This window comes from Adiantum capillus-veneris, chromosome 30 (genome assembly GCF_014529385.1).
Source record: "Adiantum capillus-veneris isolate H3 chromosome 30, ASM1452938v2, whole genome shotgun sequence".
NCBI lineage: Eukaryota > Viridiplantae > Streptophyta > Polypodiopsida > Polypodiales > Pteridaceae > Adiantum > Adiantum capillus-veneris.
This window is the reverse complement of record NC_140960.1, coordinates 90,146,608-90,162,801: the sequence shown is the minus strand read 5'-3', so window position 1 is coordinate 90,162,801 and position 16,194 is coordinate 90,146,608. Positions and strand designations below refer to the sequence as shown.

Sequence of the window (16,194 nt, the reverse complement as noted above, 5' to 3'; positions counted from 1 at the left end):
GCGGCACAGGCACAAACGCCAGGGATTGTGTTGGACTATAATCATGTGAAGCTGGCATTTTTGGCACAATACAGGAATGTCGAAGCACCTGATGAAGTTTGGCATGAGATTTTGGGCTACACTCAGAGGGCTAATCAAAGTGTGGATGATTTTGTCATGCATTTTACTCGCCTTTGGGATAAATGGGCCCGAGCATTGGGAAATGAAACCCCTCCCGCCATGTTAAAAAAGGACCATTTTGTGGCAACCTTGAAGGAGTGTTTGAAGTTTATAGTTGAGTTGAAGCGGCCTACCACTTTTGAAGAAGCAGTTGTAATTGCCAGGGGGAAAGAATGGAAAGCTCAAAGACTTAACGAGTATGGGAGAGTGATCCATGGACAGGTTAATGGTGGCCAAAATGAGGAGAGCCAAGGAGAGGTTGGAGTTCAACCTATGCGAAGGGCTGTAGACACTGAGCAATTGTAGCATAATATGCAGGACATGATGACCATGATGTAGGAGTTACGGCTCAATGTCCTTGGTGGTGGTCGTGGTCGTGGCGGTGGTAGAGGGGTGGCCCATCCATATGAAGCTCAACCTAATGCCAATACGGGTCGTGGACAAGGTGCTCCTCAGCCAGCAAGAAGGTTTATCCCTACTTGTTATAATTGTGGGAACTGGGACATATCAGCACTCATTGTACAAAGCCAAAGAGGATGGGAGGTGATATGTACCCACGTCCCCAGCAGGTTTGTGACAGGTCTAATGATTATGCCTTGGATATACGAGAGGATCGTGATGCTGAACAAGAGAATCAAGCTTCAACATCAGGTGGTCACGTGGGTATTGTGCAAGTTGAGAATAAAGATGCAGATATGATGCCATTGGGGAAGCGAGAAAGGGCACCAAATGGTGTTGGCCCTAGCAAGAAGAAAGGGAAAGAGAAAGAGGGTGAAGATGCAAAGACCAAGAAGAAAAGGAGACCTCGCAGGAAGTTTGAAGTAGCGGATTTGCCATTGGGAGAAGGTCAGACAGCTTATAGTCTCAAGGAGGATCTGATTGGGAGGAAAGTAAATTGTACTTTTGGACAGTTGATGAACATGGTACCCAAATTTAAGAGGCAGTGGAAGTCGTTAGTGAATCCTATTGAAAAAGAGCCGAAGCGTGGTCATGTCAGAGTGTTGTCTCTGGAGGAGTTACCCGACATCTATTCTGTAGTGAATGCTTGGCACAAATGTGTGGGCATGGGAGAGGCCTACATTGATGGAGGTGCGCAAGTTTGTGTGATCACACAGTCATGTGTCGAGAGACTTGGCTTGATCATGTCTGGAAGCTCTGGGTTCAGGATTCGACTAGCAAATCATGCCAAAGTTAAGTGTTTGGGACTAGTCAAAGGTTTGGAGATTGAGGTTTTTAATGTGAAAGTCATGGTGAACTTTCATGTTATGCCGGCAGGTTTGGGAGCTTTTCCTCTCATATTGGGACGACCTTGGTTAAGAGATGTTGGTGCTATATAAGATTGGGGCAATGGCACAATCGCTGTGTATAGCAAAAAGGGAGAGAAGAGGATGTTTGATATGATTACCAAACAGCCTCTGGCATTAGAAGAGGTGTCTGAAGATGATGAATATGAAATCACCAGTGAGGGAAGTTCAGAGGATTCAGATAGTAGTGCTACTTCGAGTTCTAGTGACGAGGGTGAAGTGTCCTTTTTGTTACTAAATGAAGAGGAGAAAGAAGATGGTGAAGTGCTACAGATTTCAGAGGATATAAATGAGTAAAGTCGATTGGAGCAGCTTGAAGAGTTAATGCAGTCCAAGCAGGAGTTATCAGTGAAGAAAGGAATTATTCAAAATATGCTAAGTACAGATTTGTCACAAAAAGAAAGGGCAGAATACCTGAAGATGCTGGACAAGTTTCCGAATCTTTTCATTACATCATATCAAGAAATAAGGGTTTTGTTGGGGACCCATTGAAGATTGAGTTGATAGAAGGAGCAAAGCCAGTGAGACAGAAACTAAGAAGAATGGGTAAGGAGCAAATGAATGCTTTAAAAGAAGAAGTGGATAAGATTTTGAATGCAGGGTTTATTGTTCCAGTAGATAATGTTGAAAGGGTCAGCCCTATAGTGGTCACTCCCAAAAAGGATGGGCGTTGGAGAGTTTGTGTTGATTATAAGCCGTTAAATGCAGTGACCAAAAAGGATCCTTACCCGTTGCCTTTCATTGATCAACTCTTGGATACAGTGGTTGGTTTTGAAAGGTATAGCGTCTGTGATGGTTATTCAGGATAGTTTCAGCTTATCCTTGCTCCTGAAGATCAGAAAAAGACTACCTTTATCACTCCATGGGGTTGTTTTTACTTTCTTTGCCTTCCCTTTGGGTTGACAAATGGGCCTGGGGCTTTTGAGAGAAAGGTAGATTGGGTTCTTACCCCATTCCTTGGGAAGTTTGTGAAAGGGTTCATAGATGATTTTTGTGTCCACAGCTCATGTAAGGAGCATGTTCAAAAGCTTGAGATGACTTTTGCAAGGTATGATGAATGCGGGGGTCAATTAAACCCTAAAAAATGTCATTTGGCACAGCCAAGGGTGAAGCTTCTTGGGCATATGATCTCTGAAAATGGAATTGAAGCAGATCCAGGGAAAGTAGAAGCTTTTCTATTGCTATCATCCCCAAAGGATACAAGACAAATGGCTACTTTCATTCAGAAGGTCAAATATCTGTCTCATTTCATACCTTTGGCATCACAACTGTTGTATCCTTTGTAGCAAGTGGTAAAAAATGATCCTTTGGAGTGGACACGTGACTGTGAGGATGTTTTTGACAAAGTTAAAGAAGTGTTGAGCACCTTACCTGTTATGCAGGCCCCTGATTGGGAGAAGGAGTTTTATGTTAACCCATCAGCTGGAGAAGATGCTATTGGGGCTATGTTGTTGCAAAGAGGGAAAGAGTCTCAGTATATGAAGCGTGTTTATTATGCTAGCAGGGTGAAAACTCCTCATGAAAGAGAGTACTCAGAGGTTGAATTGGTGATGATTAGCATGGTTTATGCGTGTAGACGGTTTAGACATTACTTGTTGCAGAAACCGTTCTCACTAGTTTTCCATTGCTTCCTCAATTGTTCAATAACTCAAATATATCAAAGACAGTGATGAAGTGGGTTATTGAGCTGCAAGAGTTCCAATTCACTTTTCTAGTGGAAGAGAGTACTCGGGCTACTTTGGCAGACTTACTCACTTATAAAGAGACTCATGTTTTGGTTAAAGAGGAGGTGGTCCAAAGGAAAAAAGTAGAAACCCCTGCTATATCAAATGCTTCACTGCTACATTTTGATGGCTCTTATCGAAGAAGTCATGATGCTGCTTCTGGTGGGGTTGTTATTTATGATTCGCAGGGAAATCTTGTGACGAAGCAAGGGTTAAAACTCAATGCAAAGAGTAATAATGAAGCGGAGTATATGGCTCTTGAAGGCGGGTTACACATTTGTCTACAATTGGGAATCAAACGTTTGCAAATCAAAGGTGATGCATTGTTAGTGCTAAAGCAGGTGTTGGGAGTATGGAAGAATAAGAATCCTAGACTGAAGGATCTATGCTTCAAAGTGAAATCGCTACTCAAAAAGTTTGAGGCATGGAGCTTGCAGCATGTCGAAAGGACTCAAAATGAAGAAGCACATGAGTCCGCGCAAGCAATGATTACTTGTGTGTTTGTGTTGAAAGCGGATGCCCCTTTGTATCATGGAAGAGAGGTGTTGTCAAAAGAGGTGCATTTCTTATTGACCGGTCTCTTGCCTGAAGATTTTCCTTCATCTAAAAAGTATGCTTTTATGAGAAGAGCAAGGAAGTACAAAATGGTTGGTGATATGCTTTACATGAAAGGAAGTGATCTGGTGTTGCGTCATGTGCCTTGGAAGGAGGAGATTTACAAAATTTTAGAAGAAAACCATGAAGGGTCTTGCAGAGGTCATTTTGCTATGAAGATTATGCTTCTCAAGATCTTGCAAGAAGGCTATGTTTGGCCTAGTATTCAACGGGATGTCAATCACTGGTGTAAATCTTGCATGGCTTGTCAAAATATGGGAAAAAGGGTTCTTAAAACCGAGCTGCAGAAGACAATCCTGGCTAATGAGGTGTTTGAAAAATGGAGCCTCCATGCTATTGGGCCATTACCCACTACAAGTAAGAGGAATGTGTATATTTTGACAGCGGTGGATTATTTATCACGTTGGGCAAAGGCCAAGGCTGTCAAACAAATTACCAGCAAGGAGATGGGAAAATTTGTGTACGAGCACATATGCTGCAAGTTCGGGGTGCCATTGGAGTTGCTGTCTGGCAGAGGGCCAGGGTTTAGAGGTGAAATGTTCAATTTCTTATGCAAGAAGCTTGGCATAGAGCATAAATACAGCACCCCTTATTATCCGCAGTGCAAAGGACTTAATGAGAGGTTTAATGGGGAATTGGTGAAGATTCTAACAAAAATGACTTTAACACATGCCAAAACTTGGGACTCAGAGTTGCCTTGTGCATTATGGGCATATAGAATGGCAATAAAAACTACCACGGGATTCTCACCATATCACTTGGTTTATGGCAAAGAAGCCTTGATGCCTATTGAAGTGGAAATCCCTGCGCTCAAGTTTTGTCATTGCAAGATGAAGAGCAACAAGATGCTTGGCAACAAAGATTATTGGATTTACAATGTCTACAGCTAGACAGGCTTTTGGCCTTGGATTACTATCAAGAAATATGTAAAAAGGCCCAGAAGGAGCTAATGAATACATGAAAGATAAGGGAATTAAGAAAAGAGATCTTGTTTTGCGATACAATAGTAAATTGGACCACACTTTCCAAAAGAAGTTTCAGATCAAGTGGAAGGGTCCTTTTACTGTTGTAAACAAGTTTGATAATGGGACATATCAGCTGGCTGATTTAGATGGTACACTACATAGCTACCGTGTTAATGGTTATAGACTTAAGACGTATTTAGCACGGTTGATGACTATTGTAACAGATGAGATGCTGTCAATAGAAACAAAGAGTGTGAATGCGCCACAAAAGGTGGATGAAGTCTCTGGGGATAAGCTACATCAATTGTTCACCCTGGGGACCTCTGCTTGTCATGAATGATCAAGCAAGCTAGGGAGGGTTGACAAGTTATGTCAGGAATTTTTTGGATTAGTACAAAAGCCATAAATGATGCCAAAAAAACTTGTTGACCACCCTCATGTATATATATGTACATAGTGCTTCCAGCTTTGAAAGTGTCCATGTAAAAAACCCTCTACAAAGGCTTGGTTTTGGTCAAGCTGTTGGTTGAGTTTTGGGTTGGTCGAGCTTTCAAAAAATAGTTTTTAATGAGAATTCCTAGCCGTGCTTGATAATTTGCAAATTGGTCTTCGACATTATGAGTTACATACACTCGAAGTGGACGTTTTTTCACTTAAAAAGTGGCGAAGGATGCACGTGGGAAGACGGCAAGTGGGCCAACTTGATGGTTTTTTCTAGCAATGGCATGTTTAAAAATTTCTGGAGTTAGCCGAGGTAATAAGTTCCAAGCCATGCTTTACCGCGCTATATTTGGAGGTCGGGGTCACCCGCTACGCCTCCGAGAAAATGGCTTAGTTTGGGGGCAAAACAGAAATTTCAGGTTTGGACATGGGGATGTTGGGAAATTTGGGGAGAGCATGCCGTGTGGCAATGGACTAAACCCACATGTGGGGGGTTGAGAGGAAAGTGGAGGGTATATATACTAGAGAAGGACTAGTCTATGGTGTACCAAATGGTGAAGGAATGCACTCAAGGCTTTGCAAGGAGGGCTCGTGGGCATTTTGGGGAGCTTGGGGTGCCATATTGAGTTCCCACCAGCTTGGCAAGGCGCCTGGACTTGAATTTTGGTCCCTTGGACACTTTCCCCACCTCCCCCTTGGTCAAAATCACCGACATGGAGCTTTTGAGAGACCCTCCATCTTCAAAAGCTTGTAACTTTCTCGTCGGTTATCAGAATCAAGCATATGGATGCTCTACGGAGATCCTCACGACACAAGCTTCTTGTTCATGGTCTTGGTTTTCTAAAATTTTAGCCATGGTTTGAGTTAGAGTTGTTTCTCGCCCATCTTCACAGGTGTTCGGCTTTGGTGTTTTCTACCGTCATACAAGGTTTCTTTCCAACGGTGTGATTCGTGCAGAGCTATAGAAGCACTTGTTTTCCTTGTTGTTTGCACGCTAACAACGATAACAACCATAGTGCCATGAAATATTGAGGCACGAATACCGACTAGAAGGGTGCAATTTGAGGATAATAAGCATAGCACCAAGCTCGACACCAGGCTCCCAAGTACGCATAAACTTTGCTAGTAATGGGAGGTAATGTATCACATCATCAAGAAAGGTATTAGTAAAGTCATGATGTAAAAATAATGAAAAGCAATAGTGAAGTCATGATCTAGAACACTCAAGTATACTTAACCTTGATGACAAGACGATACAAAAACATCAAGAGACAAAATTGAGCACCAAGCTCTCGAGCATACTTAACAATTTGGATTGATTGCGTTATGGAACATGGAGTCTCCTTACATTATCAGGAACCATGGCCATGGATGATAACAAATAAAGACTCGTAGTCACTGATAAGCAAGAGAAGTTGACATTCATAAGATGACAAAATAACACAATATCAATTTTAAATTTCTTTTGACATAGTATGTTGTCATAGAAGTGATGGAGAATGAATCAAGATCAAGTATTTAACAATCGGTTTCATCAGCCATAGATGAAGGCTGAAGCATTCAATCTGACAACATGTGGGCCGTATCTAGTAAAATATTGCAGACAACAACTCACGCTATAATAGGCCATGTGATCGAAGCTAAAAGCAACTAGGTAGAAGCTTGCTACACATAGCATGACGAAATTGCCTCTATACAAATCCTTGGTAGTTCTATTTTAATTTGCCCTGCTTGCGGATGCTCTAAAAAACAAAACATGAGGAAATATACTCTGGCATATCTTTTTTTCCGTAGTAAGCAAATATGCGCAAGCACTAGGTCATCAACACTGGTTAGCACTCTTAGACTCGTTGTTGATTGGGACTATCCCTACGATAATACTCCTGGACTCGTTGTTGATTGGGGCTATCCGTATAGACCTTCTTCGTCCTTAGAACGGGTGTGCGAACCACGGTGGTTGTGAACTTTGAAGGTCTGGAATCAACCGTCAAGACTACACCCAACCGCTAAACAGACCGTGGACACCACTGGCTGGCTAGAATATACGATTTGTGCTGGTACCAATGGTGCTAAACAGACCCTGTCCTTTGCCAACTAAAAAAAAAATTAGTGCAGCACGAGTCCCTCTTAATAAAAAAAGCAGCACGACTATGGTAGCACAAAAAGAAAACCAAACAGGTTGAGACAGCGCCATCTGAATTTGTGGAGGATGATCAAAAGCGCAGCCAACAATTACAAATAACATAGCACCATCAATCTTTGTCTCTACTGCTTCAATGAACTTTTCACTCGAGTATCTCTTTAGCACATGCTTACGATTTCTTTAGCCTTGCAAGGCAGTGTTGTAGTGCGCAAAACTCTATACATAGCAAGGCTCCATCACTATCTGCACCCGGCTCCATCATCTCATCCCTCTAATTGCATCTCTAATTAACGAGCGAGCACAGGCTGAGTAGCAACCCTCCGTATTTTACGTGCCTTGCTTTTGGATGTTATTAATAGCACGAGGAAATAAAATCTTCTTAATATATGTTGCCAATGCGGGCGATTGCAGTAGCCCTCACGACGGACAGCTACAAGGGCTTCAATCAACTATGATCATATCTGTCATGAGGTGCTGCTGCAATATTGCCAACGACACTTTCCTCTAAATCACCTCCTGACAGTCTACCGCATGACTTGCCTTGAGCACACCGCAAACGACTTCCACAGCCTCAAATAGACCTTGTGAAAAAGGCTTTTTCTTTTCCAATACAAAAGAGCAGCAAGCGAACAGAACATCATACTCTGTATGACTCACAGAGCTTAGTGCTCCCTTTCAAAAGCCATCTCACTAATCTTAACTAGCAAGCGAAAAACTTATTAAATTTTGTGTGACCATGCTACAATAAAAGTCCACAAATAAATTTATTATTACGAGCAATAGGAAGATAAAAACTACTTAGCTTCATTGAGGATTGTGCTCTGATACCATGTTGAACAACCACGCATGAGAGGGAAGACACCACGTTTGCAAGCCCCAAAAGTGTGTGTAGAGCACATAGTGAGTACACATATATAGTGGGGACTCCTAGCTATATATAGCATAGGGGTTGGTATATATATAGCTCCAACACCCCCACTCAAATAGGAGTTCCTAATTGTGTTGAACAACCACGCATGATCAGAAAGAAGACACCATGATTGCAAGCTCCAAAAGTGTGTGTAGAGCACACAGTGAGTACACATATATAGTGGGGACTCCTAGCTATATATAGCATAGGGGTTGGTATATATAGCTCCAACACTATTTTTACTTTGCTATGTTTGAAATAAAACATTATTTTTGGTTTGATGCTTTAATTAAAAAAAAAGAAAATACAATGCTAAGTTTAGAGTTGCCAAGTTTTCTTTGCAATCTGTATTCTAGACTTCAGATCAGTCGATTTCGTCAAAAACATCATAGAGATCTTCTTCTTATCTGCGAGCAAGTCTCTTTGCGCGAGTAGCAAACCGATTTGTCCATCGACGACCAGGCTCCTATAAGCGTGAACTCTGCATGTGATTACAAACAGTAGGTGATGTCGAAAGGGCATGCCGTGGTGTTGCACGATATATCAAAATACTGATGGGTTCTTGAAGAATGCACGATATATCAAAGTGGACATATGAGCAGGAGTTGGAAAATATATAACCCATGGCTTACATTAGAATGGAGATAAGAGTCAAATTCCAATTGTAGAAAATTGTATATTGTTGAGCTGAATATGCAAATTAGTAATGGGTTTTGAAAGAATTCACTATTTATCAAATTGAAGGCCTCCTGAGCTGATATTGGTAAGTATGTTATCAAGGGCTTACATCAATATTCTTGGAGTCGAATTGAGATAGTTTAAAAGTGAGTTTGTGTACTCTCTAGAGCTGGTTCTACTGGAGAATTTTTGTAAGTATGTTTCTCAAGGCTTACGTCAGTATGCTTGGAGTCGAATTGAGATAATCGAAAAGTGAGTTTGTGAGCTCTTTAGAGATGGTTCTACTGGAGAAATTTTGTAATGTCCTTAGTCACCATTCAAGGTTAAGCTTGGATTACAGAAGCTGAGGCTCAATAATTTGACGAGTTGGGCAAAGTCTAGAGTCTACACAATAGTGGAATGAACAATGAGAAAAAATTGCAGCTCAACCTCAGGACGTAGACAAAGCCTCAAGCTACAAGACAAGTAATGGAGAATGCCAAGTGATAAGGTCGATGCAAGGTACTTTGAGCATGCACGGTTACAATGTGGATCTATGATACTTTGAGCCGCATGGTTACGACTTGGATCTATATTGTCATGGGTATTGCTATTCCAAAAAGTTTCTTTGATTAGTTGAGAGCGTCTCTAATGCCATGGTGCGCGAATCCATGACGATGACTGCTATTCAAAAAAATTCCTTTGACTTGCAAAAAGCATCTCCATTGCCATGGTGAGTACCATGATGCCATGATGATGATTGCTATTCTAAAGTTTTTCTTTGATTTGTTGAAAGAGTCTCTAATGCCATGGTGAATACCATGATGCCATAGTAAGAGAATCCATGATGATGATTTTCATTCCAAAGTTTTTCTTTGATTTGTTAAAAGCGTGTGTATTGCCATGGTGAGTACCATGATGCCATGGTACGTGAAGCCATGATGATGATCGCTGTCAATTGAGATCTTGGGGGTCCCAATATTATGTTTATTATGCGTCGGCTTTGTATACATGTGCACATGTGATTGCATCAGTATTATGTTTGTTCTCATTGCATCGATATTATGCTTGTTTCTCTATCTTCTCTAGAGCGACGGCGCGAATCTTCTATAAGGACAATCTGGTGAGATCATTTCTAACCTTCACAATTAGATATGTTTCTTGAGTTATTATTGCTAACATGATAAAGATCACATCAAGCAGCATACACGAGGAATCAAAGACGTTAAAACTCCTGCAATTAAAACCTTCAATTTGTATCGATTAGAATTTTTTTGAGAATTTTTATGGCCGTTGTTGCATATTATGGAGTGATGTAGCTCCTCGAGAAAATATTCTGTAATAAAGAAGTGCATCTATAGTGTTGTGGGTTTTTCATTTTTCCCTCGTACCCCCAAGGATTTTTTCATCCACAGTTAGGGATTCCTATTTGAGTGGGATGTTCGAGCTACATAAAAAGCTCACATCTATGCTATATATAGCTAGCAATCCCCACTATATATATGTACTCAATGTCCACTCTTTACACACTCTGGGGTTCTACATTGCGTGTCTCGTCTCCCTCTCCCCTCAACTTCTCTCTTGTCTCTCCTCCTCTACCTACGTTCTTTCCCTTCAATTCAACATTTGAGACAGTGGGTACAAAGGCTATCTGTGTGTGTAAGGGGGAAGGAAGAAGGGGGTGGGTGGGAGGGGTAGAGAGAGAGAGAGCCATGCTCTAGCCATGTATCTTACATCCCCATGCGTGGCTAGCTTCTCTCTCTCTCTCTCTCTCTCTCTCTCTCTCTCTCTCTCTCTCTCTCTAAGTAATTAATGACAATGCCTCCTGTTACTTGTTTCCAAACACATTGTAGGGTTAAAGGGCTTATCCCTCTGTTTAAGTTTACCATATTTGCCACTTGAGCAGGTCTTGGGACTATGGAGATTGGAAAGCCATGTAGCCATATGATCTAGATTTCAAGTTAGGAGAAGGTGATTAGTGCTCTATGATGCACACTACCGCTAAACAATCTACTAGGGATTTTTTACTCCATGGTGCACACAACGCCCCCGAGACCGAGGGGGGGGGGGCGCTATACAAAAGCAAGCCATTGTCGGCTTGGGGATGGAGGGGGGTAATATCATGCTACTTATAAATGTTGTACGCCATACTATATTGTGATTTGGAGCATCGTTCCCAAGCCATGCATGCAATAATCGAGGAACTAATGCAGTTGTCTTCAGAGAGACTTCCAACACACACACACACACACACACACATTTTAAAAGAGGGTCATGAAATGATCGACATCTGCTACTAGTAGTGGTGCTTGCATGCGCACATTACGGGATACAGTCTTGCGACTATCCAAACTTCGATTTTGTGACACATGGAGTAGTAGTCAAAATCTCTCCTTCCTTTAAGAAGGTGGATAGGCATTGCTAACAATAAATGTTTAGAAAATGAGATACTAAAGAAACTTATAGCGTTTGAAATAGTGGGTACAACACTAGTGCGTTTAAGGGGCGAAGAATAAGGGGAGAGAGAGCCATGCTCTAACCATGGAACTTACCTCCCCATGCACGTGTCACGTAGTCACATCAGCACAAATAATATTTTAGGGGTTTTCATATTCCTTTGCATAGTCTCGTTACTCGTATACCATAGATCACTAGTAATGGACATCAAACCACATGCTCATGCAACTTAGTAAACCAAGGATTACCTTGGTGAGGAACTAAGGATCCAAAAATTACTCCTCCAAACTTACATAACATACCTTCTGGGACTTACAAGGCTGAAATCATGACGGAACCCCAAAAAAAAAAAAAAAACGTTGCAATCCGCAATTACAACCCTCAACAATTTCTCCCAGGTAAAGATTACAGAGGTGAAATTTACCAGAGAGGTGTTAGTCGATAGTCTAAACGTAGAACCTGGACGGCAGTCGAGGGGAGACGTTGACCGTCAGAGATTTGGCCATCATGACCGTGAGCCCAAACTGTTCGGTCATGTCGATGTTGTGACCGGGGGCAGGGCTCCAGTTGAAGGCTTGGAGGAGCCGCGCCAAGAAGAGGCGCACATTGAGCAGGCCCAGCTCCCAGCCCACGCAGCGCCTGCGCCCAGCGCCGAAAGGCAGTAGCTCAAAATGCAAACCTTTCTCTTCCACGTCGCTGCCTACAAACCTCTCTGGCCGAAAGGCCATAGGATCCGTCCACGTCGTCGGGTCCCTCCCAATGGCCCATACGTTCACGTAGGCTCGTGTACCTGCGGGGAGCTCATAGCCTGCCACACTGCAAGCTTGCATCGCCTCCCGCGGCAAAAGTAGAGGCGCAGGAGGGTGCAACCGAAATGTCTCCTGGACCACCGCCCGCAGGTACGGCAGGTGCTCAATATCCGCATCCTCCACCAGACGCCCCCTTCCAACCACGCTCTCTACCTCCTCCTGGGATTTTTTGAGGCACCCAGGATTCAACAGAAGTTCCGCTAGCGCCCACTCCGTTGTGATTGAAGTGGTGTCAGTTCCTCCTAAATACATGTCCTGCACCATTACATTCATGAGCCCCTGGTATATTGCGCTGAAAAAAGTGGGGAAATTCCTACACTTAACAGAGCATTAATCAATAGGACCCGCCATGGCCCCTAATATTAGAGCTCTTGGTTCACACAGACAAGCAGGCAAGCTTAACTTACCAGAACTATTGCGGTTATATTGTCGTCAGTGATTTGCACATCTGCATTAGACTTCTGCTCCGCTGACGCCGCCAGTATAAGCACATCGAGTAGATCCTCAGGGCGATTACTAGGCACTGTGGACGACCTGGAACGGAGCTCCTCTCTCCTCTGCTCGATGATTTCTCCCAGCGCCTCCTGCACCTTCCTCTTCACAGCCTTCATCCTTTTCTCCCACCCTTGCAAGTCCATCCACGCCAATCCGGGAATGAAGTCTCCCACATTGGGCACCCCCAGCAGGAGCATGATTTCGTCGATAAGCACAACCATGTCATGGGTGCTGCCGCTGGAATTGAGCTCTGTGTACCTCTTGCCCAGGGTCATTCGGGAGATGATGTTGTTCGCAGCTTCTTGCACAAGGGGGCGCACCGAGACAGGCTGACCTATGAAACGGCTCAAGCGGCAAATGAGGTCGCGAGCCTCCTCCAGCCTTATAGGATTGAAAGTCTCCAGCCGCTTGGGGTGGAAGACATGGTTCATGCACACCCGGCGGATAAGCTTCCAGTACGGACCGTAAGGTGCAAAAGCCAGGTCCGTAGAGCTGAAAAGCATGTGAACAGTGCCAGCTGTGCTGGGGCGGGAGGCGAAGGTGTTGTCAAAGGTCTGCAGGAAGGCCTTGGCCATGTCTGGCGTCGACGCCACCACATACACGGAGGATCCCAGCCTTAAGGACATGAGAGGCCCATACTTGCGAGCGAGCTTGGCCAGAGATTGGTGGGGCATGGCACCCAGAACGTGCAGACTTCCGATCAGGGGCCATGGCCGAGGGCCAGGAGGCAGCTTGCTGCCATTACTCGGCCCAGCAATCAATTTTCTCACAAACATAGACAAGGTTGTGCACACCGCCGCAGTAACCAAGAAGGCCATTGCGGCATTGTGGTAGGGGTAGAGCAGTGAAACTACTTGCTGAAACTTGTCTGCGGTAATCATCTTCATGGACCTGGGCCTCGTCACAGAAATTGGACACGGAAATTAACTGACTGAGTATAGCAAGCATAGAGGGGGGTATATGGATTCCAGACCTTCGACTTTATAGGCTACAGCCCTGATCACGGTAGAGTTGTAGACTATAGGCTACTGTCCTGATCACTTTCTTCAATTCAATAGCTGTCAACATTAATAGGCTAGGCTAGCAGTGGGCCCCACTTTCCTCATTGAGGCTGTCGTCACCTGCCTCTGCAATAAGTCTAGAAAAGCCTCGTCACTATCTCACATGGGGGATCTAGCGCCCAAATTTTGGGGTGTTTAGGTTATGGTCACGCGAGGCTTAGTTTTTCGTAACTTGAGCAGAACAAATCTGACGTGAGGCAGCTTTTCACAGGCGTCGATCGGCATTGTACACTAACTATGCCTAAAAAGGCATAGTCACACAACTATGCCCGTCCACAGCAGGTCAACTTTAGGCTTCTCTTTCCTGCCTGCGCAAGGTTCTTCCTCTGTCTTCCTGGGTGCAGGCGATGAACGCTCCTGCGCCTCTATCAGAAACGATCGAGACTTAGTTGAAACTAAGCCTTGCGTGACCATGCCCTTGGCGGCATTGATTTCAATCGTCCGATCACTTGGTGAACTAGGGGGGTGAACTAAGAGTGAACTCAGAGACAAAAATAGTGCCCTTGGTTCACCTGCCTCGCGAGGTATGGATTGAACCCAAGACCTCCCGTACAAGAACTTTAAGACTTTTTCACTCGCGTAAAAAGAGCTCTTTTCATTGTTTCTTTTCACACCAAACAAATGTGAATTAATCAAGCAAAAATTTCAACTCAAGCGAATGAAAGGGCTAAAGGTTTCCCACATGAGAAAGGTTATTCACTCTTCTGAAAACTAATTCACTCAAGATGATAAAAGCGCTAAATAATTCAGATGTGAGAAAAGTTATTCACTCTTCTATACTCTATACTCTTTATAATGCAACTTAAAATTTCCAAGGAAGGAAAGGGCACTCACTTGTCACTCCCTGGTTCATTTCAAAAAAACACCTTACAAAACATCTAATCTAAAATGCAAAAGTAAAAGGTAATCAAGATTGTAAGAAATGACACCTTTGCAAGATTTGCAGAATGTAAGAACTTAAAGTCAAAAGACTTTCTATTCTACATAAAAAAAATGTTGAAGTTTTATTGCACATAACAAAAAGGGGATAATTAACAGAATGCCTTGAATAGGAGTACAAGGTTAACCTCTTTACAGTGAAGCTCTAGCCAGCAAACTCCCCCTCTGTACCTGCCCTTGAAGGGCAAGATGTTCTCCTCTTCATTCCCTCTGCGTCTCCCTTTCCCATCTCATGCAGGAGCTTCTTCTAATGCTTGGGACGCCTCGAATCCTCTACCTCACCACCCGTCCCTTTTACTCTCCAACGTTTTCTCGGCCCACCTGGCCCCCATCGCCCCCCCTCAGGTTTTGTCGAGCACTGACTCTCTTATTACTAAGGTAACACCACCACAACTCGCTGAGAAACTAGTGCATGCCCTTTCTGCGCGTCATCAGCTTCTTCAAAGTAAAGCCCCTCCCACGGATGGCTCAGATCCCCACAGACTCCCAGCAAGAGGACATCAAGAAGCTCCTAGAACTTCTCCCATAGGAAGCGTATATCTGCCCCCTCCGGATGTTCAACATGGAGAAACCCAAGGAGATCCTCAGTCATGCGAAAGACAAACTCTTGAAGGTAAGCCTTCAATCCTTTTACCATATTCTCAAGTCAGAAAGGTTGACATGGAGTTGGAAAGCAAGGCATTGGTAGGGCTCCTTGCTGGCCCGCGACCCCCTGTCGACCTGCTCAAAGCGTGGGTCAAACAACAATGGACATCTAGAGGATTGGAAGTCAAATCTATCCAATGTTTGCCAAAGAACCATTTCCTCTTCGTGTTCAGGGAACCAGAAATGGCCTTCCAAGCCTTAAGTTATGGCCAGTGGGTCATCCGCAACTCCCCTTTGTGTTTATTCAGGTGAAACAAGTCCTTTAACCCTGAGGTTTTTGCAACTCGAAATTACCCGGTATGGGTGGAGTTCACTAATCTCCCCTTGCATCTGTATAGCCACCTTGGTCCCATCGCAAGCCAGTTAGGGAAAGTGTTGGGAGGTCGCCCAAGGAATGATTTCTACAATCCTACTTGGGATCCCCAAGTTCTGGTGGAGATGGATATCTCCAATCCCGATAAGCTCCCTCTTTCCATTGAAATCCAAATTGACGATGGGGAAGTGTTTGACCAACCCATCGTATACAAGTATCTTTCTGACACGTGATTCTTGTGTGGCAAGAGGGGTCATTTTGTGAGGGCATGCCCCCTCAAATCCCCCCCATGCTGCCCCCCCGAACAGTCCTCAAGCACCAGCCGACCCAGGTCCCCGAAACCCTGAGCCTGCACAGCCAGACAACGTTGAGAACCCAACCAAATCTCGAGCAAATCAGGCATCCAACAAGGCCACCAAAGCCAAGAGGCAAGATCCCAAAGGCAAAGCTCCCAATCGATTTGCCATCTTGGCTAGACTCCATGAGTTCGTGGACTCTGACTCAGATGACTCAGGTGAGTTCATTCCCCCTACTCAAGCACAGAATCCTCCAGTAGC

At 43.9% G+C, this 16,194-nt stretch overlaps 1 protein-coding gene across 1 annotated transcript; it reads right to left on the bottom strand.

Annotated features, from left to right (window-relative positions):
* Positions 1 to 11,642: 11,642 nt before the first annotated feature.
* LOC147418384 (flavonoid 3'-monooxygenase-like) lies at positions 11,643 to 13,645 on the bottom strand. Its single transcript, XM_086507408.1, has 2 exons — positions 12,592 to 13,645; positions 11,643 to 12,439 (listed from the first exon to the last, which is right to left on the bottom strand). Exons 1-2 carry the CDS (start codon positions 13,564 to 13,566, stop codon positions 11,822 to 11,824), a joined length of 1,593 nt encoding a protein of 530 aa, XP_086363534.1. The 5' UTR covers positions 13,567 to 13,645; the 3' UTR covers positions 11,643 to 11,821.
* Positions 13,646 to 16,194: the final 2,549 nt, after the last annotated feature.

Coding starts and splice junctions, on each gene's coding strand:
- LOC147418384 (XM_086507408.1), bottom strand. CDS start 13,566: ATGAAGATGATTACCGCAGACAAGTTTCAGCAAGTAGTTTCACTGCTC. Junction 12,440..12,591: donor ATATAACCGCAATAGTTCTG/GTAAGTTAAGCT, acceptor GTAATGGTGCAG/GACATGTATTTAGGAGGAAC.